General features: G+C 41.4%; 1 protein-coding gene across 3 annotated transcripts in view; it reads right to left on the reverse strand.

Moving 5' to 3' along the window:
* TBXAS1 (thromboxane A synthase 1) overlaps positions 1–25,345 on the reverse strand; it is a 369,109-nt gene that overhangs the window by 98,588 nt on the left and 245,176 nt on the right. For all 3 annotated transcript variants that reach the window (XM_050945812.1, XM_050945821.1, XM_050945802.1), the window contains 2 exons: positions 24,545–24,675; positions 1,096–1,410 (listed from right to left, as the gene is read on the reverse strand). In XM_050945812.1, coding sequence (XP_050801769.1) covers positions 1,096–1,410; positions 24,545–24,675 — 446 coding nt within the window. The remainder of the gene's footprint in view (positions 1–1,095; positions 1,411–24,544; positions 24,676–25,345) is intronic.

Raw genomic sequence — 25,345 nt, forward strand, 5'->3', positions numbered from 1 at the left:
CTACATCCATCTTGTTATGTGCTGAACACATGTCTAATCTCACCCAAGGCAAAGTTATTGAAATGCATTCCAGGTAGCTGCCCTGTCCAGGAAAAGGGCTTGACACTTTGCTGAAAGATCATCACTGAGAAGCAGTCACAGAGCGATCGGGAGCCATCCACTTTGATTGTCTCTCAACTACTGGTCCAAACTCATGGAACAATGGATTTTCTACATACGGGCACCAGCACAGCCGGTAGGTCTGCAGTTTCTCAGCATGGGTACATGGCAAAAGGAAAGCGACTATATTTACGAAGAGCTGCTGCTGTGAAGTAGAGGGGTGCACCGCTGCTCCACGTAAGCCGGATGTGCAGGAGAGAGAGAAAGCAGGAGACCTATGCCCAGCATGAATGCTGACAAACTTTGATTCACAAATGGGGTAACATGACATTGGGTGGAGGGGGTGCCTGTTTCTTGTTTTCGAAGATCTATAATTCACTAATGTTTTCTAGAGCAAAATGACCGTGGTTAAGAAATTCCTACGCTAAGCCTGTGCTCCTTGCTTGCCTGAGGTCTCAGCCTGGTAGTATACCATAGAGATTCAGAGTTAGAAACAGTGAGTAGACACTACCTAGTCCCAGTGGGTTTAGAAGCATGTAGGACCCAGTGGTTGGATTCAGTCGCAATAGTCTAGAATCCATGCCAGGTGTTTCCATGCCAAGTGGTGACTGTTAGCATTTTATGTTTTTATTTTTCTTGTTAAATAAGTAACCGAATATAACTAAACCCCAGGAAATGCATACAGGACTGGGGCCGAGAAGATTACCGCCTGCACTAGAGGCTACAGTGGGAAGATACATTCACAGTGGATTAATAAAAAGAAAGACCATGGATCATTTCAATATTACTCTTGGGATCTTAATTTTTGCACTCTCTGACTTTTTTAATTTAATGGTGCAATATTCATGTTGCATTAATGTAGCTTTGTGCATGTACTTTACATTTTTAATATCTGCCTCATGTGTCCAGGTCCGTATTTCAAAGAGGGCACTCTGCTCACACTACTTATGTTATGCAAAGAGCAAGGAACTGTATGAAGTCAATGAATCTACTCACATGTTTTCCAGAGAATTCATCTATCTCCTGAAGCAGTTTCTCCTGGCACTCTGGGTTGGTGGCTAATAAGTAGGTGGCGAAGGAGAGGGCATTGGTGGTGGTCTCGTACCCACCAATCAGGAAGATGAAGGCTTGGCCTACTATCTCATCCTCAGACAATGTCTTCTGAACCTTTTTAGGCAGGGCCTTGTCAACAGGAGGCTTATTGTCCTGAATGGAAACATCAGCTTGGTTGACTATGTCAAAGTGCTCCACACCGATGTAGTTAGTAGAGCTGCGGGCATCGAGTATCAGCTGGAGGAAGTCTCTGCGCCTCTGTGAAATGCAAGATAAAAACATACCCTAAGAATGAATCAAAGTAATAACTATGCATATGTGTTCAAAAAATGATTGTGTGTGCCCAACTTCAGACACATTACAGGGACCTTATTTCCAGAGGGTGGGTATTTAGCACCTTCTGGTAGTACTTATAATGGCATGTCCCAGCCGACCCACACCAGCACAGCTGTACTGCCAGTGAGTGTGCATGTGTGGGGTAGAAAGGGAAGGGGGGGATGGAGGCATAGTCTCTGCCCATTCTCCACCTACCTACTCTGAGAAGGGAGTAAGCATGCATGTTGCTCCACTTATTCACATAGGCCCAAACCTAAGGTCCAGAGAGCCACGCTAGGTCTGTATAGGGGAGTTGGCTTATGCAGCCACTCAAGAGCATACCAAGCCACGATCTAGGTCTCTGGGCAGACCTACCCCCAGTTTTTGTATCAATTTAACTGTACTGGTTGTACAATCCTCTAGGGTGGACTCCGTTTATTGATATAAAAGTGCTTATCTTAATATAATTAACTTTGGTAATAAGCTGCACCACTTTAAGCATCTTTATATGACTTAGTTATATCAGTACAAAACATGTATGTATGTCCTGTTTATGCAAAATGCTTGTTGAACCATCCTTCTTTTACTAAAGCTACTTGCATATGTCAGTTTGTGCCAGAAAAATGCCACAAGAACAAAACTATGCACAAGAGCAAGTTGACTCCAAGCCAGTTTGGACAGTAAATTTGGTAGGACTTTTAAATGTAGCTCAAAAGGTTTGGATTGGCTTTTGAGAGCAGGATATAATACTGTTATGCTGAATCTAAGCCATGAGGCCAGGAGATTCATTTTCAATTCCTCAAATACCAACATAATGTATCATAGCCATTGAAAGGACCCAGGGGTGACTGCAGTGCCAGGATCCGACATGCTGCAACTTGAAAAGAAAAAGCAGGGATCAAGTGTTTCTTCAAAAGCATTAAATTAGCATTTATTAATTCATTAAAGAATAAACAAAAATATTTTGAATTATTTTCTTGCATCGGATGATACAGATAAAGAAGAAGCCAGAGAAAGGACAAGCAAGTGAGATAAGGCTAAGGAACGAGCAATTAATTATATAGGTCAACAGATTTAATCAGATAATATTTTTACATGACATGGGAACGAGGAGCAGTGAGAGACAAGAGGAGAAATATTTTATGTCCTGTGCTAGAGCTCTGCTGCCAGCAAACTGCAGAGAGAAACTGAAATTCAGAGTGTATGGGTAAGGCAAGGGGGTAGCACAGAACTTCTCTAAGTTCTCCTATGAATCTCAGTCCATCAAATGAAAGCTTGTAATTACACATGTGAATTTGGTGCCCCTGAAAGCAAGAGTCTGGATTATAGAGGCCAGTGCCAGTTATAGTATACACAAGAGCTGTGTGTACTGGCTGAGCTGATCTTCATTACACCCAGTGCCCTGCATACATGGATTTCCAAGGGTGATGAAGCATGTAAAGCCATATTACCGTATATTGCACTCAGAAATGTGTTCCATCACTTACAACACCATCCTATGCCTAAATTTAGAAATGTGCTCTGCAGTGAAAATGAATCTACTGCTAGCAAAAAGCCTCTCATGTCTAATACATGAAGAAATAAAAGAGCTGTAACTGTACTTTAACTGTTACTGTGTGATATACCTTCTTTCCTGGCTGTCCCAGTGAACCAAAGAATCAATACTTCTGCATACTTTAACTCTTCTCTGTATGGCTAAAGACTGCATTTAACAGCCCTAGGAAGACTTTATTCACGTGCTCATTCAACATTTGTTCTGGTAGTCAGTGTGTTGTGCAATAAAAGAGTCCAGCTCTTAGTCCTGGTCTACACTTGAAATTTTTTTCTGTACACCTATTTCAATAAGGTGTGTGATACTGGTAAATGCCCTACTGTGTATGCAGTTATACCTATATAAAGGTGATTTACACCAGTATAGTTATTTCCTTTCCTGCACAGGAATAGTTAGTTATATGGTATAAATCACCTTTATACCAATATAACTATGTCAACACTAGAGGGGTTGTATTTCTGTGACTCTACCAGTAAATTTAAAGTGGTACATTTTTTGTAGTGTAGACAAGCCCTTAGTTTCAACCAGAGATAGGCAAATATGGTCAAAGATATTTGTGAATATTCTTGCAAAGCAACCCACTGGCTCCTCTTGCCTGGGAATTGTACCCACTTGTCTAGTCTGGACTTCAAATTTAGATTGGAAGTTCTTTGGGGCAGAAATTGTCCCTTACAATATGCTTGCCCACCATTTAGCAATATGAGGCCCTGATCTCATTTCAGGCCCCTAGGCTCTGCCAGAATAGTTGAAGTAATAATAATCATAATAAATAATAGAACAGGGTAAGCAAAGTTTAGTTCACAAGAACATTTGTGGAAAACAAAATGAATTCTAGCACAAGTTAAATATTCACTAACGTATTGTATTAAAACACTGCCATCACAATTTTGACCATTTTGTATATAATATGGAAAAGGGACACCTCCTCCTGTTTATGAACTGTAGGTTTTCCTATCAGAGAAGAGAAGCAAATAACTTCTAACTTATTTATACCATGTGATTGGCCCTGTAACCAACAGAGACTATTAAAAGCCTCAGTTAGTGAACAATCCATAAAAAGCTTATGTTTATTTGCATACACTATATGAACAAAGGTGAAGAATTAATAAAACTATGAAAAATCACATCTTGTTCATCGATAATTCACAAAAAGAACAAAGTGGTACATTTTAACAAATCCTCCACAGTACATAGTTCATCCAGCTCTGCTTCACACATCAATACAGAATGCAACATTAACAATCATGAGCTCAGCAAGAGAAAAGAGATTTCCATTTGACAGGTTGGTTATTACCTATCACAGTGAGACATGCTTTTTTTTTTCTGGGATCACAACGGTTGTAAAATCATCCTTCCCCAAAAAGCACAGCATAGTGACTGGGACAAACATTGGCATAGAAACAAAAAAAGCTGGATTATTTGTCAGTTGCTGAAGGTGAGAAGAGGGAATCTCCCAGGTACATTCACAGGGAAGAAAACATATTTTTCAGTTTGACAACAGATCTGATATCAGTAGTACCACCACATGAAGAACATTCTCTGGGCATCAAAGTTAGCTGCTGACTTACTCTTCCCAATGGGAAGTTTCTTTTGATTTTCCTGGCAAGCAGCAGAAGCCAACAGAAGCTTCTATATTATATTAAATCTTGCTTAGCTAAGTTATTCCCGAGGAAGAGGGAGCTGCAATGCCAGCAGCAAAACAAAGTCGTGTCAATGAGATGGACTTCCATTTTTTACTTTTTTCCACACAAGGAAGCATCTATCATTAAACCAATGAAACCTTCAGGTTTAGTTACTGCTTAAAAGACTATAATCTGGATGTGGTTTGCAGGAGGGTAAATGTTCAACTTTGTGTATGACATAGTTATCCCCTTTGAAATATATACTAGGACAAGTCCTGCTTTCAGTCTCTCAGAGAAAGATACTTTATTATATGCTTCCTGACACCACTGATTTGGGCCATATCATCCCTCTCATTAGCCTCCTTAAACATCACCTGGCCAGGCAGAAAAATCACTTTGCCTGGAACTAACCAGCTTTGTGCTGCAGACGTGTAGCAGAAGAATAGATGAATGCTGTACTGGGGAAGGCACATCCAGCAGTATTTATCATTCTTTCTTCAATCCTCACTTTAAAGCTTCACAGCTGTCAAAAAAACATAGAAATCTGTCCGTTGTGCATGCGATGCATCATAATTCTTCTCCTCATAAGAATCAAGGGTCTTGGGCAGGGTCTCAAGCTCACTCAGCCTTGAACTGGGAAACTGCATTTTTATATAAAACTTTTAAGTTAGCCTATAGAGCGACCTTTTAACTACTGAATCCCGGCTTTTGGGATCCAACTGGACTTCTTGGGTTACAGTTTTGGAAGGTGAAAGGAAAGGCTCACAGACAGCACTACCGGAACCATTTCCTGTGGAATCTTCATTCAGAAGGATGCTTTCAACAGCAAGGATTTCTACAAATTTTTCTCACACCTGTAATTCAATTTGGCTTTCAGGTTTGAATGAACTAAACAATACCAAAGCAAATTACACATGAAACTGGCAGCCAGACTGGAAAATGGAATTGGTGAAACTCTCCCAAGCTCCTCTCACCAAAGCTCTTGTCAACCCAAGCTCCACACACTCATGATGCCAAAATGAAATGCCACTAACAATAGACTGCACCAGACCTTCACAGTTTGATTATACCTCCTCTTTCCTGCATGTTTTGATTGGCATAACAAAAAAGGTTGACAGTAACATCTCTTCAGGATTCAGAGTTAACTCACTGATATAAAATGAGGCAGTTCACATCTTTTTGAGGGATTGTTTCAGGCTCTCTGCAGACTCAGACACACTGTCATAAACAGATAGTTAAGGGTTAATGTCTCTTTTACCTGTAAAGGGTTAACAAACAGTGAACCGGACACCTGACCAGAGGACCAATCAGGAAACAAGATACTTTCAAATCTCGGTGGAGGGAAGCCTTTGTTTGTGTTTTTGGGGTTTTGCTTTGTTCTCTCTGGGATCTGAGAGGGACCGGACATACTACAGGCTCTAATTTTCTATTCAAGTAGTAAGTGCAAGTAGAAAGGCGGTTTAGTCTTTTTAATTGGTTTTCTTTATTTGCAAACATGTATCTGGCTGGTAGAGTTCTAATGTGTATTTGGCTGGAAGTATCTGCTGGAGGAGGCTTTTTCTCCAGTTTCTATAAGCAAACAGACCCTGTAACTTTTACCATCTAAATTACAGAAATAACTTTTACCTTTTTCTTTCTTTTTTTATTAAAAGTTTTGTTTTTAAGACCTGTTTGATTTTTTCCCCTTGTTACGGCAAAGGAATTGAGTCTGTACTTAACAAGGAGGGGTGAAGGGGGAATCCCTTTGTTTTAGATTCACGGAGCTTGAATCTGTATTGCCTCTGGGTGAGGGAGAAAGAGGAGGTGGGGGAAGGGACATTCCTTCCTGTTTTAAGATTCAAGGAGTTTGAATCATGGTAATCTTCCAGGGTAACCCAGGGAGGGAAATCCTAGGAGAGGCACGGGTGAGGGAAAGAGTTTACTTTCCTTGTGTTAAGATCCAGGGGGTCTGGGTCTTGGGGTCCCCAGGGAAGGTTTTGGGGGGACCAGAGTGTATCAGGTACTGGAATTCCTGATTGGTGGCAGCTTATCAGATCTAAACAGGTAATTAAGCTTAGAGGAATTCATGCTGGTACCCCATATTTTTGGACTCCAAGGTTTAGATTTTGGAATTATACCATGACACACACATAACTGTATTAGTCTGCCTCCAGTTCACATTTTGAAAGCTAAATTTGCAACCTTGAGGGCCAGCATCTTGGGGTCAGATCTTTGTCTGGAATAGCTTCACTGGCATAAGTAAAGCGCCGGAGAATAAAACTCTTAATTTTTTGTAATTGGAAGTTTTACTGTGGAGCATAAAATGAAGCCTTCAAGGAAGAATATCTGTCAAATTGAAATAAGATGGTCAAATCCAACTTCTGATTAAAACCACTAAGTTTCACATAAAAAACATGCAAACTCCAGCCCTCTGGAAAAAAATCCAGTCACCCCGATAAGTCAGAGATTCTCTTCTTTCTATATGTTTAAACCAGAGATTGGAATTAATTGGGATGCTTGAGTTGACAGGTCCTAGATTTGCACATCTGGGGGTTGAGGGCAGGGCACTCTCAGTGGAGGCTCCCAACTCTGGAATTTAGTCCCCCTCTCAGTCCAAAAGAACCAGAGTTTGTTGAACTTCAAGGCAATTGCAAAGTTTATCTTTTAACACAGGTCATGCTTAAAGTCATTGTTTGAGGGTGGTTTGATTATTATTAGCTTGGCAGGGAAACTAGTTTGTTTGCATTCACTAATACTGGCTGGCTGGCTGATTGTGGTGTTTTTATTTTCAACAAGTTGAGAGATTGATAATAGGCACATCTTATAAAGGAATAAAGCTCCTACTTTTATGAGGTTTTTTATGCAAAAGGAAAATACCAGCCCAGGTTTATTTGAAAGATCCAAAAACATTTTGACAAACCTGGTCTGGGCATAGTGTTTGTCATGAAATCCCAGAGCAGGGAAGTTCTGTGGTATTTTGCACTTGGTTCAGATAATTTCATACAGCTCAAAATAAAAAGAGTTTAGTCAATTTCCCTGGCTCCAGGAATGTCACACTGATTATGCTCATTGTACTTAGAGAGTGGTCAAACTAACTATGAATGTCCTACTCCCAAGACTCACTCACCACGCCCAATCCTAGAAAATTCATCACTGGGCTAACAATCCAGAGATTATTTAGCTGTTCATTTATCGAGCACAGCAGTGAAACAAAATAAAATATAGAAATGTCAGTACAGTATACAGGCAAGTGCCAGCCTGTATGAGAGTTATTCAGAGTCTACAGAGAAAATCGTGTCATTCCCAAGATCTTCCACACAGTACGGAGATGAAAGTAAATTTGAATCTTAGATTCAATTGCTAATGAATGAAGACGATCTCCACAGCTATTTCAAGCTGAGACAAGTTTAACATAGGTCCGTATAGTTCCTCCAGGATGAGTTGTTGTGTCTGAACCACAAAGCTCCTAGTTACAGGCTTGTCTGAGGCAACGCATAGAAGAAAGAAACACGACAATTCTAGCTATGGAATTCTGCTCAATACCAGACACTTTTATTTCTCGATGAAGCAACTCCACAGTTTTCTAAAATGTAACCTTAGGTTCAAATTTCTTGGCTTTGAGACTTTTTTTTAAAAAAACTGCAATATTCTTTATTTCTCCGCAACACCATCACCACTTAAGTTATTGATACATATTTACAACCATAATGCACTTAAGCAAGGTTAATTTTTCTGGGAGTAATAAAATGCTCATACTTGCTGTTTGGGCAATTCCAAGAATAGCTCATGCTACAGTTTATGATCCATGGCATCAGGAGGACATCCCAAAGGAGCACTTTATAATTCCAGAAAGGGACAAGCAGGGGAATCTATATAAAAACAGTATAATGGGGAGTAACAAAATATCACAACAGAACTCCTTGTGAATGAATGAGCTACACCCAGGGCTCATCTACACACCACGGCAAAGCACACCAGAGGGGTGTAATTTGTAAAGCACTAACATGCTGGACTCTAACTGCACCCTGTTATCTCTGCTGGCACACTCTAAACAGTCCTTACTTGGTGTAAACAGTTTACTTGGGGCTTGTCTACACTGTGTCGGCTACATTAACGCTAACAAGATACCTTTTAGAGCCAGTGGTCTACAAATCGCACCCCCCAATGCACTTTGCTGGCAAAACTGAAGTAGTTTACAGTTCGGTTAAAGCCACTGTTCTAATCTCTTCTGCAGTTCCGCAAAGTATTGATTTACAAGAAGGATATTTTTACTTTTTTTGGACACATTAGCTGCCAGCTAAAGGAAATGGGCAGAAATAATTTTTAAAGAAGAGAGGGTGTCTGATCTTTTGTAACAGTGTCACTTTGAATATATGTTGATAAGTGCATGGATACTGTGGAATAGATAACACATGGCATGCACCTCTTTTTTGCATCATTAACTACATATGCGCCAATAGAGACGGCTCTAATGCATATACAAAGCTGTAATTCACTCTTGAGGTTTTTTTGTTATCATAAAACCAAGAGAGTGACAGCAGTTTGAGCAGTTTATGAACAGTAGCAAATCCTCAAAAAGGAATTTCTTTTTGAATACTGAACAGAAGAGGAAGGATGTACTGGATGGCTAGGAGGACTGGTAATAGAATATGGAACCTCCCATCTCCAGGTCATCAGATGAAATTCAGTCTGGTAACCAAAAGTCATCTACTTTCTGACAGCTGGCTGGTGGTTTATCAGTGCTGGTGGTCCCAGCCCAAAGCATAATGAAATTATGTAAACATGACAATTCCTTTCCCAATAAACACAATTAGAACCATTGTTGGCAGTGTCAGAAGAGAGGCCAACAATGTAATGGGGAAAGACTATGCTACTCTCCCACATCAGCCATTATTCTCTCCAAGTCAGGAATGAGGCACATTGGCTGTGAGTGATGTGTCAGGGCAGGGACCACCTCTCTGTTCTGTGTTTGTACAGTGCTCTGATTCCTGACGAAAGCCCCTGGGCACTACCATATTACAAATAATAAATAATAGTAAGAATAATTTTGGGGCAAGTTTGAGCTGTTGTTGTCCATACCATGTCTGTGCATAAAGGGCCTTATCTGGCTTCCGTTGACTTCAATCAGCTTTCAGAAGCCCCTACCCAAATCAACATACAGTACCAAACATATACAGTATTAGTAGATATAAGATTTCTCTCTCTCTCTCTCACACACACACACACACACACACACACACACACACACACACACACACACACGCGCGCGCGCACACACACCATTCTGAAGTTTATTTTGATTCCCAAATCATTATCAGACATTCTTCCCCTCCTTTTCTCACATTGTTGTGTGTGAGAGAGAGGGGTAAAGACGTTGGTATCCAAAGCCATGGAAGCATAATCACCAACTGACACGCCAGTTACCGAACACAAGATTGATGATTTGGGTTGCTGTTGCAAGAGCCCAATGCCCCATTTTTTCTCCTTTAGAGATTATTATGGTATTAGCTTAGACTGAATCCCTAATTATCAGTTCTATTTACAGTGTTGGCCTGACGTTCAACACCAATGTACACAAATGTACAGTTAGTACTTACTGCCTTGAGGATTGTGAGGTCCACCCCAACATTGCTTTTATCCTTCATCCTTTCTTAAAATGGCTTAAAAATGCCTCAGTTTCCTTCTACTCTCCTTCACACGCTTAGCACACCCTCCCAAAACCTGTTTGCCAATCCATCTCTATCGCCTAGTGGAGCCACCTGCATACATGCCTTACTGGGTTACCATGTGATTGCATTACTGGCACCCTTGTCCTTCCTCACCCTTTTTTCTTGGTCTAACACTCTCTTGTGTCACATTGAGGCCATGCACACTTTGGGGCAGGGAACATGGCATAACTTGGGTATGTGAGGTGCCTAGCTCATTTTGGGGTGCTCAAAATTAATAATTGTCAATAACAATTAAATTACACTATTGTGATTATTTATATTTATTAATAATAAATAGCATAGTTATACCATTTATTATTATAATTATTGATATAGGTTAAAAAATAATAACAAATAATAAATAATAACAACTGCTATTACTATTTCTTCTTTGAGCAACCATGACTCTTCAGCTAGACTCTGTCATGCTACTGGGCTATCTAGTCACCTTAGCTCTAAGTTAGGACTTATTCCACATTTTTAGGTCACATTAAACTAACCTCTAACTAAAACACATTAGTAGCCTCGGGGGAAGGCATATGTGCATAGACGAGGTTGCTTGTGCCAGGGTTGCGATGATGGGTAAAACTGGTACTGGGAGGGGAAGATACATTGAACATGCACAGGGAAACCAATGACAAATTGTGTTATCATCTGCAGTTTCATGCATGTTCAGTTCAGTTACGGGTTTGATTCAATAGATGGCTCCTTAGTAGCAATAAGGATTTTCCCTTTTCCATTAGAGAGTTTCAATCTGACTTACTAGTATTGACACATACACTATATTGCAAACACAGGCATTTTGCACACACTGATAAACACACACAAAAATTGTGTGTGTGTGTGAGTGAGACAGACAGATGGACACACACACACACACATACACACAGAGAAAGAAAAATAAGAGGACTTTGTGTATCTTGCTATGCCCTTTCCAAAAAACACAAGAATACATGAAGAATGGTAGTCTGACATCTCTATTGTCTGGAATGCTCTCAAAATTCAAGTCTTCAACACAACAGCAGGATACACCAACACTTGAGTTGAAAGTATTCAGAATACAAACTGCCTGTCTCCTCAACAATACCTGAACATGTCCTACTTCTTGCAGAGACCCTGACCGATCAATACTCATGAGTTATAGCGAGCATTGTTTAACATAAAAATTATTTTTCTGAAAAATCATATCATATGGTAATTATTGACTTGACAGCCCAGGAGACTCTATGCATTCCATATACACATTTACACAATGTGCAAATTAAGCATTCTAATGACTAATACTATCATTCATGTGGTGAGCAGACCTGGGTATTCTTTTGCTATTCAACAACTTTTATTTTCCAGAACAAAATGTAACAACAGAATAATAAACAACGAAGTTGAAACATGTCAACTGTGTAAATGCAAATAATATACGTCTAATATATGTAATTCCTCCTAACTAGAGCAGTGGTTCTCAGAGTTTTTGTACTGGGATCCGCTCTCTCATCTAGCCGAGATCAAGCCAGGACCCCATCCCCATTCAGCAGTATTTAAAGGGCGGGGTGGCCGTGACCCCAACATCCGTTTGTAATCCCCCTGGAGATTGCAACAACCATGGTGAAAATGGAAGAAAACAGTATATGCGGCAAATGTATTAAATGTTTCTCTAAGAAACTGGACCATAACTGCTTAAATTCCAGCTGCTTAAACTCTGATAGGACCCTATACAATTAAGCAGATCTGTCAACCTCATATACCCTTCTATAACATCTAAAGTTCTGAAAGTTCCTACTGCAATATAAAACTTTTAGATATTGTTTGTTTTGAAAAGAAAAATGGCCTCAGTTTTACTACAGTTAAATCTTTCAGACCCCTACCGTTAATAAATTTGGATCCATAGTAGAGACTGTGCTCATAATCAGATAAATTTTCCCTAATATTTCAACAAATTTCAAAGTTTAACACTGCAAATCAAAGCTTTTAAAAATTCATTTAAAAATAGCATTCTGAACCAACCAACACTTCGTTTAATCCATACTAAAATCATGCTTAGGTCAGATCCTGGCCAGTTCTGCAGCACCCTGGTGGCACAAAACAGCCATGAAGCTGGCATGACTAGCTCACAGAGGATTCCTCCAGCATACAGAATGTACTGAGGATGTGGCCAAGAGAAAAGGAACAGAGTGCTACTGTGCTCTGGTGAGCCCTCACCTGGCCCCTTTGGGGACCATCAAAACCACCTGTCATATTGTAAAGTAGCCCTAAGATTTCTATTAAGGGTATGGCTACACTTACAGTTGTACAGCGCTGGGAGTTACAGCTGTCTTCGTACAGCTGTGTAGGGAAAGCGCTGCAGTGTGGCCACACTGACAGCTACCAGCGCTGCAGTGTGGCCATATTTGCAGCATTTGCAGCGCTGTTGGGAGTGGTGCATTGTGGGCAGCTATCCCAGCATTCAAGTGGCTGCAACATGCTTTTCAAAAGAGGGGCATGAGGGGGAACGTGGGGGAAAGAGACAGAGTGGATTTTTGGATCTGTCAGCTCCATGCCTTGCAAGTTCTAAGGACTGGAACATACACATCATCAACCTGCAATCAATTTAAAAGTTTCGAGCCCTTCTCCCACCCCTCTCTTATTCACTAAATGCAAATTATGCACTCCTAAATAGCCTTCAGACCACATAAGCAGCTGCTCAGCATGGACTCCCCCTCCCCCTCTGCCATGTGACTTCTCTCTTCAAGTAAACAGCTGTGAACCTTCCAAAGCAATTCCACTGCCTGCCTCCGCTCGCTCACTCCAGCAAACAGGAGCTGTGTTTGTTTTTTAGATAAGCAGCTCGAGGGAGCTCGGAGTTCAGCCATTCTTCCGGTTTGTTGTGAGCAGGCATTCTGGGATACTTCCTAATACCCTGGAGGCCAATAACAGCGTTTTTGATGGCCACACTTGATGAGCAGCGCTGCATCACCAGTGCTGCAATCGTTACACCCCAAGCAGACCAGGTGTACAGCCAGCGCTGCAGCCAGGGAGTTGTAGCGCTGGATGTGCCTTGCAGGTGTGGACAGTTACTAAGTTGCAGAGCTGTAAACCCACCACCAGCGCTGCAACTCTCCAGCGTAGCCAAGCCCTAAATTGTGCTAGGGGCAGAATTGACTCCCTAAGTGACCCTAAGATCAGAGGAGCACAAAGGCAATACTAAAACCACTGTTGTTTCCCTCCCTGTTCAGGACCTGCACCAAGCACAGCTTGGCCCGACTCAAGGATCAGCACTCTCGGATGCACAGTTTCACCCTAGAGTTTTTTGTTGTTTTTTTTAACAGCTGAGTTATAAACCAACCTCCAACTCCCAGTCACCAAAGGGAGACTGTAACCGAAACACTGACAACAGCTTTTGCTATAGAACAGTTTTAATAGGTCATTGTGGTATTCATTAAGCTGTTAATAATGGATTGTGGCACAAAGCAATTTATCAAGGTTCCATTGTAATTAAAATCTCTGAATATTTGGGCAATCACAAAACACCAACCTAGCCCTTTGCGCTTCTGAAATTTTACATTCTGATGTGAATTCTGACTCTCTCTCCTTGGAGACCAGCAAAGAGTGGGTTGTAATTGATACATTTTTAATTGCAATTACATTATTAAAAGGTGTATATTTCAGTTAAAATAAAAAATGGGACGCTCAGCAACCCTCCTTGTGCCTTTATTATTTAATGGAAGGTTTTGCTTTTTAATGCTTTTAAACATAGCTGCATTATTATTGCTAAAAAGATTGTTGAAGAAGGAGTACTATGAAGAAAGTAGCTACACATAGAAATTTCACAGAATCTGGTGTCACCAGGTTTCATAGTCAGAGTCCACATAGAAGTTGATAATTTTGCCACTGAGTTCAGTGGAGCCAGGATTTCACTCCCAGATTTTAAGACCAGAAGGGACCATTATGATCATCCAGTCCAATGGGTCCCAGTTGTTTTACCTAAAGCAACTGCATTTTTTCTTTCCCATTACCTCATCTCCACCTCTCTTCCCCTTCTGAGCCATCCAGCCCCCTGCTCCCCACTCTCCTCTCCTCAGCTATCCAGATCTCTGCTCCCCATGCTCCTTGCTCAGCATCCCCCAGCCCTCTTACTCTTGCTCCTCCAATCCTGACCCCTCCTGCCAGGGCCGGCTCTAACTTTTTTGCCACCCCAAGCAAAAAGAAAGAGCGCCGCTCCGCCGTAACCACCCCGCGAGTGCCGTGCCGCCGAACCCCCCCGAGCGCCACACCACCCAAGCGCCCCAGCGCCTTGCCATGCCACCCATGCCCCCGCCCCCTCCAAGCGCTGCGCCGCCGAAACAACAAACAAACAAAAACCCCTCCAGCGTCACCCAGTCAAACCAAAAAAATGAGCGCCACACCGCCCCAAGATGCTGCCCCAAGCACGTGCTTGGTCGATTGGTGCCTGGAGCCGGCCCTGCCTCCTACAGCCTCAGCTGGCCCCCCTGTTCCTATGACCAGGTCATTATCACTTCCAGGCTGCTGACTGTCTGCTCATGGACTCAGGCCACTTCTTCTGCACTTCTGCTGCTGCCTGGATCCTGGTCCTCCACATTGCTGTCTGCCCAGGGGAAGCGACAGCGTGAGGATGGGCAGGAGGGAAAAGTGCCTCCAGGCACATGTGATTCACTGATGGATTTGGACTCACTGATCTAGTCTGACCTCCTGCATAACACAGTTAGGGTGAGCAGATGAGACGGAGAAAATATTGGGACACATAGGAGCAGCGAGAGGAGGAAAAAAAAAAGCCAAGCGCTCCCGGCACAGCAGCAAAATAAATAAATAAATAAATAAAAGACGAGTGCTGCCGGCGGAACGAAATATCGGGACAAATTGCGTCCTGACCAAAGATCAGTTGGGACCCGGGACAAACACCTAAATATCAGGACGTCTGGTCACCCTAAACACAGTCTGTAGAATACCATCCAGTGATTCCTTCACCAAGCCTAATGACTTCTGTTTGATTTTTTACAAGGAGATCCCATCTCAATGGAGAGATTTGAAGTTGTGGAGAATCTACCATATCACTTGGTAAATTATTCCTAATGGGAATTACCCTCATGGTAAAATCAGACCAAACTTTTCTGCACCCCATTCTCATGCACAGGGAGCCCTCTCCCAGTCTGGTATACCTGCACATCTAGCAGCAGAAACCTGGTGCTTGCACTCCTTCGGTGCAAGCACCAGGGAAACTACTGAACTGCTAATGGTGTTAAACATCTCCAGGAGCATGTAAGTAGAGCTACTCGAAAAATGAAGACATATTTTTGCAAAAAATTTCAAAGCTGATTTTGCTTCAAAGTGTTCAAAATGGACAGATTTTTAATCTATTCTACTTATTTTGCAATTCCCCTTCCCCAAAATTTTCGGAGCATTTTTTTTTATTGAAAACACTTATCAAAAGAGTTATCTAAAAATCTTTTTGCCTAGGTTTTTGGTAAACATAAAATTTTGATAACCATTTCTATAAGTTGATATAAAATTTATAAAAAAGCAGCTAAATTTTTTGACAATGTCAACAACTATGGGTGAAAAAAAGGCAATTTTCTGACCATGGAACAAAAAAAAGTTTTTGTTTACAAGATTTCCAGTGGCTCTGGATCTAACATAACCCACATCCTTCTGTACTGATTGAGAGAGTGGAACCAGCACTGACATTGCAAAACGTGCAAAACCTGCAAGTGTAGGAGTATAAGCTATTCTCCAGGAAGCTGCTCTCCACATCGCTGAAGGCATCTGCTTTCCCCTTTAATACAAAGGCAGTCAGAAGCCTTCATGGACAAATTGCTTCGGCCGAGTAAAAAAAACAGCATACGCAGGTAGAGACAAAATCAGGGAGGCTAAGGCACAGAATGAGTTACACCTAGCAAGGGACATAAAGGCAATAAGAAGAGGTTCTATAAATATATTAGGAGCAAGTGAAAGATGTAGGAAAATGTAGGTCTATTATTTAGTGGGAAATGAGAGCTAATAATGGATGATATCAAGGCGGCTGAGGTGTTCAATAGCTAGTTTGCGTCAATCTTCTCTAAAAGACTCGTGACCAGGTACTTAACACGATTAATATTAACAACACGGGGGAAGGAACAGAAGCCAAAATAGGGGAAAATCACATTAAAGAATATTTAGATAAATTAGATGTATTCAAATTGGTAGGGCCTGATGAAATTCATCTTGGAGTACTTAAGGAACTCACTGAAGCAACCTCAGAACCCTTTTAATTATCTTCAAGAACTCATGGAGAATGGAGGAGAACCCATACGACTGGAGAAGAGCAAACATAGTACCTATCTTTAAAAACAGGAACAAAGAGGACATAGGGAATTATAGTCCAGTCACCCTAACTTTAGTGTCTAGAAAGATATTGGAACAAATAAGCACCTAGAAGATAACAAGGTAATAAGTAATAGCCAACATGAATTTGTCAAGAACAAATCACATCAAGCCAATCTAATTTTCTTCTTTGACAGAGTTACTGGCTTTGTGGTTGGGGGGAAGCAGTATCCATGATATATCTTGATTTTAATAAGGCTTTTGTCACAATCACACATGACATTCTCATAAGCAAACTAGGGAAATGTGGTCTAGATGAAATTGCTATGAGGTGGGTGCACAACTGGTTGAAAGATCACACTAAAAGAGTACTTATCAATGGTTCGCTGTCAAACTGGGAGGACATATCTAGTGAGGTCGAAGAGGGGTCCATCCTAGGTCCAGTACTATTCCATACTTGCATTAATAACTTGAATAATGGAGAGAAGAGCAAACTTATAACATTTACAAATGACACTAAGCTGGGAAGGGTTGCAAACACTTTGGAGGACAGGATTAGAATTCAAAATGACCTTGACAAATTGGAGAACCAATCTGAAATCAACAAGATGAAATTCAATAAAGACAAGTGCAAAGTATGACACTTAGGAAGGAAAAATCAAATGCACAATTACAAAATGGGGAATAAATGGTTAGGCAGTACTACTGCTGAAAAGGATCTAGGGGGTTATAATGGACCACAAATTGAATATGAGTCATCAATGTGATGTAGTTGTGAAAAGGGCTATTACTGTGGTGTGTATTAACAGGCGTGCCATATGTAGGACATGGGAGCTTAATCGACAGCAAAAGAGATTTAGGTTAGATATTAGGAAAAGCTTTCTAATTATAAGGGTAGTTAAGCTCTGGAATAGACTTCCAAGGGAGGTTGTGGAATCCCTGTTACTGGTTAGACAAATACCTGTCCGGGATGCTCTGGGTTTACTTGGTCCTGTCTCAGCCTAGTGTGATGGACTAGATCAGTGGTTCTCAAACTAGGGCTGCTGCTTGTTCCGGGAAAGCCCCTGATGGGCCGGGCCAGTTTGTTTACCTGCCGCATCCGCAGGTTCAGCCGATCGCGGCTCCCACTGGCCACAGTTCGCGGCTCCAGGCCAATGGGGGCTGCAGGAAGGCTAACATAACATAGGCCAACAATCAGCCCTCAGCTGGTTACAATTCTGGTCGCTACTGACCTAAGGGTGGATTCAAAGTGGTGACCTAATGGGATAAAATGGGATTTTGACTATATCGTATCTCTGGGATTTCAGAGGCTTGACAGGTTTAGCAGTCTTCTCTGAAATCTCCAGCAATTATGGAAATTGATTGAAGTCTTCCAAAAACCATGAGGACTTCACTAAAAGTTAGAAAATCATGTTGCATATGCTAAAGTAAGCACTATTGGCTTGATTCTGAGAGATGTTGAGCACCCGTAATTACCATTAATATTGAATGTGATCTTTTGTGCCATCGGATCCATCCTACGTAGCATTATATTTTGCTCATGCATGCAGATAAATCTGATGATCTAAAAGGTCTTTATCATCTTCAAGAGGAAAGATGGTCTTGTTGTTCAGGCAGTGGATGGAGATACAGGTTCAATTCCCAAACCTAGCACACACTTCCTGTGTAACTTTAAGCAAGTCACTTAACTTTTCTATGTCCCAGCTCTCCAGCTGAAAAATAGGGAAAATTACATTTCCCTATGCCATAGGCATGTTGCAAGGATAATTCATGAATGATGATGGCATGCTCAGATATTAGGGTATGGAGACCATGTAAGAAGATAGAACTGTTATGATCATATATAAAAAAACGAAAGAGTCAGGCAATAATTCATCAATAAATGTGGATTATCTACTATTTCCTTGTAACATGTTTACCTAACGTACACCATCCCCCCATTTAATATAAACAAGCTCATAGGTGTCTAATCCTTCCATCTGCTATCTCCTAAGAACAATATTTACTTTTTAACATCTGCACTGCATTTTCCACAGTTCAAACACAGGTATGGCTCCTGGAATGTACACAGAATTTAGCAAATTTTTAACTAAGCTTTCTTAGTAACCATATAGTTTTCCCCTGACAAGGATGGGATCAGACTTCTTCAGTAGGATTTCCTCTGCTCAACTAATTTCAAGCAGCTCTGGAAGCAAATAGTTCATTAGGTCAAAAAAAAGAAAAGCTCACGGGAATTGATGCAGGAGGGTGAGAAGGAACAGTGGGCACAGTAATTAGATTTTCAGATGATCCCTCTTTCCCAGTGCACATGTGCAACCTCCCCACCCCCCAAACACACACTTACACCCACATACCTTACCCTTAGTAAACCACTCAGTGGAGCTCTGCGTATAGTTCTCTGGGAATCAGAGATTAAAGATGTAATCAGGTCATGACTTCCACAGAAATATATTAAAAGATGCCTTACAGTGCATTATTATACCTTTAAGGCACTAAAAACTGACATAAAGAACAATATACTCCTCTGCAAGTTTTTAAACATTTAGTATCAATTATCCTCAAAATTCAGCTTTCAATGCCACAGGTTTCACCTGGTCTCTTAGTGTTGTTCTGTGGTTGGGGGTGGAAAACTGATGGATCTCCACACTTGGGAATTCCTCCTGCTTAAAGGAATCCTTGGGTGGCATAAACACAGCATAGCCAACAGCTGGGCTGTCCTCTACCCAGCACCTGGTGTAAGGTGTGTGTCGCATTTGGGGAAAGGGTGGGGTGGGGAATTATACCCTGGCAATTCCTGGATGATGAATAGCCCCTTGTGGGATAGAGCTAGCACAGTGCGCAGCCATAGGGCTGCTCTAAAATATAGTAGAGGACACACCATTACTGGCAGCTGAAAATGGCTTCTCTGTGGTACCTCACCTTGGAGACTGCAGTCCTCCTTTTATACCCAGAACATGTAAAGCATAAGAAGAGGTTGTACAAGCTTCCACTATACTTCGATACATCTCCACTCTGGCCTGCAGTTATGGATAATGCATTCAGCATACCTAGTAAGTCCTTGACCCTCAGCCAGATTGAGACTCAACCACCCAACAAGGGTGATAATAAACATAAATTCCAGTGATGATTTTGTCACCTGTTCATTAGGAACTGGATTGAGACCGACAAGACCCATCAGACGGTAATGACATTTGATCATTATCTACCAGGCATGGATTTGACAACTATGACTTATTAATTTTACATTACACTATGCTGCTAGAAAAGTAGAGACACTAGGAGAAACGGAAAAAGTTGTGCATTTTAGAAATTCAATTCTTCAGGCAGGTTTACTTTTGGCTGCAGCTTCTATGAAACTCATTTTCAGTTTAAGGCAGCCTTGTTTCAAAAGCTGTTAAACTTTTAAATTTCTCTGTTGTGAAGATTAACTAGTTAATATTCATAAATCCTTCTGAAACCTAAAATTGTTACATATGAGCTAAGTATTGTTGTTATTACTAGGGACTAAATGAAATCCTGGCCTCACTGAAGTCAATGGGAGCTTTGCCTTTGACTTGACTAAGACCTAGAGTGTATCTTAAAAGGGGGTCTCAATTTTGAGGATAGTCAAAGGCATACTTTAGTCCTCTCCGCTTGATATCCTCTTAAAATAACAGTTCCCTCTGTGACAGTGTACCCCATAAGGCTTTATGGAGTGGGGGTGGTCATAAATGTATGTATAATATAATTGGAATAGGGTTTTGCTACATGTAAAGGTTATGATCTACTGGTTATGTTCATCCTAGTTGTATGCAGGCACCATTTGTGTGTTCAGAATTATGAACATTGGCTATATAATTGCTTGATTTCAAGTAGCCCTTTTGGCGACTTCCTGGGAAAGGAATGTGCAAATTAAGTGCTCAATCCAGAAGCACTTAACAGACAAAAGAGCTTGGAAGACTCCAATCCACATAATAAGTCTACCTGAGGACATTCAAGGTAGCATGTGGGTAATGACTGCTGCCTGCAGGTCCTGAGTCATGCATGGGCATGTGACTTGCCCATGTGATTCCAAATCTCCATTTTGTGACTGGATTCTACACAGGGTGAGGAGGTGGTCTCCACCCACAAGAGAAAGTCTATTTAAAACCCTGGGAGACCCCTCCATTTGGTCTTCAGCTGGCTAAAGAAGGAGCCTCTCCACCACCACAGGATACTTAAAGGAAACTGAAACAAAGAACAGTAACTACAGGGGGTGTGAGTGATTGCTGGACCCAGTCTAGCCTGTAAAAGGGAGCATTCTGGAACTGGTGAGGATCTTATCTGTATTCAGTTTGACTAGACATAGATTTGTGCATTTTATTTTATTTTGCTTGGTGACTTACTTTGTTCTGTCTGTTACTACTTGGAACCACTTAAATCCTACTTTCTGTATTTAATAAAATCACTTTTTACTTATTAGTTAACTCAGAGTATGTATTAATACCTGGGCGAGCAGACAGCTGTGCATAACTCTCTATCAGTGTTATAGAGGGCGAACAATTTATGAGTTCACCCTGCATAAGCTTTATACAGGGTAAAACAGATTTATTTGGGTTTAGACCCCATTGGGAGTTGGGCATCTGGGTGCTAAAGACAAGCACACTCTGTGAGCTGTTTTCAGGTAAACCTGCAGCTTTGGGGCAGGTAATTCAGATTCTGAGTCTTTGTTGAAGTAGACAAGAGTGCCTGGCTCAGCAAGACAGGGTGCTGAAGTTCTAAGCTGGCAGGGAAAACAGGGATAGAAGTAGTCTTGGCACAGCTAGAGTTTTACAATTACACTGCAGAAGTAAGGACTGGGATACATTTCTTAGAAAGCAAATTGTTATGTGGATATGGATAAGCAATATCAAAACACTAAATGAAAAACCATCATGTATTGAGACAGCCCACCTACCAAGCCTCTAGAAATATACATATTTTGTTATAAGGATGAAATTCACCACTGTGCAAAGGGCCAGTGCAAGGCAGTTGTACCGCTAGAATCCCCCTTAAGTTCTCAGAACAGGTCATAAGGGTCCATAGGTCTGGTGCTGGTTCTTCTGCAGAAGGATGAATTTCTTCTGATGTAAATATAAGGAAGCAAGTTTCTTATCATAATTTGCATCCTTGCATGATTTTAATGTATTGTAATTAAAATTCCCAATACGTGACATTAAAATGTTTCTATACAGAAGCCAATGAGTACAACCATCCAGGACTGAAATTATTTTACTGACCATAGAAAAATAGTATGTAATTAAAATGACATCTGCAGCACTACCTGATGGGATAAGAAAAAGTGACTTCCCAGATCTCATATAAACGGCAAGCATATTATTAGATCTAAACCCAGCTGTAAAATTACTATCTACCCAGTGCGATTATCTTCAAGCATTGTTTCATTTACTGATATAGCAATGGTGATAACAGGCTGACTTTGTTCATCACGTTATTTTTTAAGCCTTCCTTTCCTTTCCCATTCCTTCATGCATGTTAGTTGCAGGTGGGAGAAAAACGTGCTCCAGCCGAATCACTTTTTGGGGGCACTCAGTTGTTTTACAGTTTGTTCCAAACGATGTTTTTCAGCAAAAATTAAATAAACAACATTTTAAAATGGAGATGAAGAGGATAAAGATGCAAACAATGCAACATCTAAGAATGGGGCGATCTAAAGGTCACCCACTGCACAAATGCACCACCATGAGTTCTATAACATGGCTCATTGCTATCATCCTTAATACAGAGATGCAAACCAGAGTCTACAGATAAAAATCTGGCCTCACTGAAGTCAATGGCAAAACTCTCATTGACTTCAATGGGGTCAGGATTTCATGACAAGTCTTAACTTTCAGTGTTCCAGCTGTAGTCTTTGCAGGTCATATTTCCATATTGACATGAAGGCCAGCAGCATTCCTCTCCATTTTCTATATAAATTAAATTAGTTTAAGGCTTTTTGGTTCCTGGAACGTTATGAATGTTGCCTGTATCTGGCAAAATTGAGTGGCAATCTAGTCACAAGAGTCAACATTTTCAGAAGTGCCTAATGATTTTGGATGCCTCTGTTTTTGGATGAATACCCTGAGACACTTAAAAGGCATTGAGGCACCAAACTCTACAGTCACTTTTCAAAGTCTTGGCCAAGTTCTTGAACAATAAGAACATCATTACCAACATTTGTAAAAGTTACCATGGGACAATTTTTCAAAGTAGGGAAGAGCTTGGGTGGAGGTAGAATTACAGCCAGCAACAGGTTGTGTGTACAAATAAATAAATAACCACCTCCTACTAGATCTTACAGAATTTGCAAATATACCCTGTTCTGCAATCCGTATAAGCTCCCCACTCTGCTCCAGCCCTGCCCTGCTCCCCAGCCTCCATCCCTGCTTCTCTAATGGGACTCCGAGCCACTACCGCAATACAAACAAATAACCACCACCTTCCACCTTGCTACTAGACCTTCCAGAATTTGCAAATATACCCTGCCCTGCTATCCCTGCAAGCTCCCCACTCTGCATGAATCTTTGAGCCAGCGCGCATCATATCTGCAGCTAGATCAATACGGAGCCAGTCACTCAGGCTGTGGTCTGTGCTGGAAGTGGTGACTCTATAGGCAAATCAGCCACACCGCCTGTAAGCAAAAGCACCTATATAATAGCCTGAGCCAGCCGCTATGCGCCTCATCTGCATGAACTAGACATGGACATTGATTGTGGTAGGGCATACCTGGGGGTAGGGAAGAGTGAAAACAAAAGATGCAGGGGGTGGAGGGGAGAGGCATGCAGAGGCAGAGATGGACAGGAGGCTGATAGCTAGGGGGAGAAGATGGAGAAAGAGGAGGAATGGCCAGAGGACAAAATGAGGAAAAGGAAAATAAGACAAAAGCATAGCAAACATAAGATTACAAGACAGAGCAGGAGCGGTAGAGTTGAAAGGAGCAGAGCACAAAACAAAATAGAAAATATCAATATCTCTGAACACTGATCTGTGTTTTAAATGCATCTCTGATATACCGCTGAGTAGGCTGAAATCCATTATTTTCTCAAAGGTGGCATTGCAGATGTGGGGTTAGGCTGTTTGAGAGCGATGGTTGGGAGGACCTGTTGTTCTTGCATATGCCATAACCCCAAGTGTGATTTGTTTTCCTCTCATTCAATTGATGTCAAACCTGGATACTGGATAGGGCACCTCCTATATTTCAGAATTAACAGCTGGCTGGCGTACATGCTCTGTCAAACTTTACAGCCAAATTAAGTTATATGGGAAAAAGAAGTTTTGTTCCTCCAAAATAGAAATCTTGTTTGCATTCCTCATTTCTGTCTATAAATCTAGAATTAAGGGGTCAACTTTTTGTGGTCCCTAAAATGGAGAGCCCATCTTAACAAACAGTCCAAAAGGAAGAAAGCCTGAAGGGCTTGTCTATGTTCCAAATGTTTTTCACATTGAGAACTGAGCTGTTCCTTTTTTACAATGCCCAGTGTCTACACATACTCTACAATGCCACAGTATTAGATAATTAGAATAGTTCCATGTCTAGATGAAAAAGAACCATTCTGCAAAGTGATGGGTGATAGCTGATTTGGTTGAATTAATAAATACCTCTTGGTCTAGAAGCTAGGCTGGAAATCTCCTGAGATCAGGCTCCTTGTGAGTAATTTTGTACTTCGTTGTTTTAAACAGGGCAGAAATACTAAGACAGATGCTTTTCTTGTAGTATTTTAGTAGTTCTCTTTTCCCCTGCCCCCTCCGCCATACACACACACACAAAGAGGGGCTGAAGCATGTAAAAGTTAGACAAACAATGTCACCAATATTATTTTGAACATTAAAATCAGGCTGGGTTTGCATTTTAGACCAAAGGGTGCGTGAGTTCTGATTTTATTCAAATGCACTTGCCCATCCTTACATTTATTACAGAGATGCCTTACCTCATTTGCATCTTGCTGGTCTCTCAAGGCAATCATATTCTTAATGGCTTTGATAAAAAATCCATTCATCTCATCACGACCCTTGTTTGGCAAAATCTGGGAGAGTGGGATCATTAGGAATGGAAATGCAACTGTAAGAGATTATTAAAGAGAGAACATTGAAGTTAGGTGTGGAACACTTATCTCCTCCATCTCAACTTTATTTGGGTCCCCATTTAGCAGTCTGTTTTAATTTTATACCACTTATTTCTCTGATTTCATCCCTCCATTACAGACTGATATGGCATATCCTCCAGCCTATTTTGGCTAGGAATCTCTTGTTAGTCACATGCCCTCTAAAGATTGCTACGATTTGCAATTTTGTCCCACAGTATAAAAATTCAATGAGACCTCATAATGCTGGAGCATCATGGTGAAAAAAGGAGATTTTCCCCCTCCCATCCCTCAGATAATTAAATCTGAGATTTTTAATTCTACAAGCTAGCCTGGTAGGGTATGGAGTGGACCCATGAAACTCTAGAGCAGTGTTTCCCAAACTTGGGATGCCACTTGTTTAGGGAAAGCCCCTGGAGGGCTGGGCCGGTTTGTTTACCTGCCGCATCCGCAGGTCCAGCCGATCGTGGCTCCCACTGGCCACGGTTCGTTGCTCCAGGACAATGGGAGCTGCTGAAAGTGGCGTGGGCCAAGGGATGTGCTGGCCGCCGCTTCCAGCAGCTCCCATTGGCCCGGAGCAGTGAACCGTGGCCAGTGGGAGTCACGATCGGCCGGACCTGCAGATGCGGCAGGTAAACAAACTGGCCC

Source organism: Gopherus flavomarginatus, chromosome 1 (assembly GCF_025201925.1).
Source record: "Gopherus flavomarginatus isolate rGopFla2 chromosome 1, rGopFla2.mat.asm, whole genome shotgun sequence".
Lineage (NCBI taxonomy): Eukaryota > Metazoa > Chordata > Testudines > Testudinidae > Gopherus > Gopherus flavomarginatus.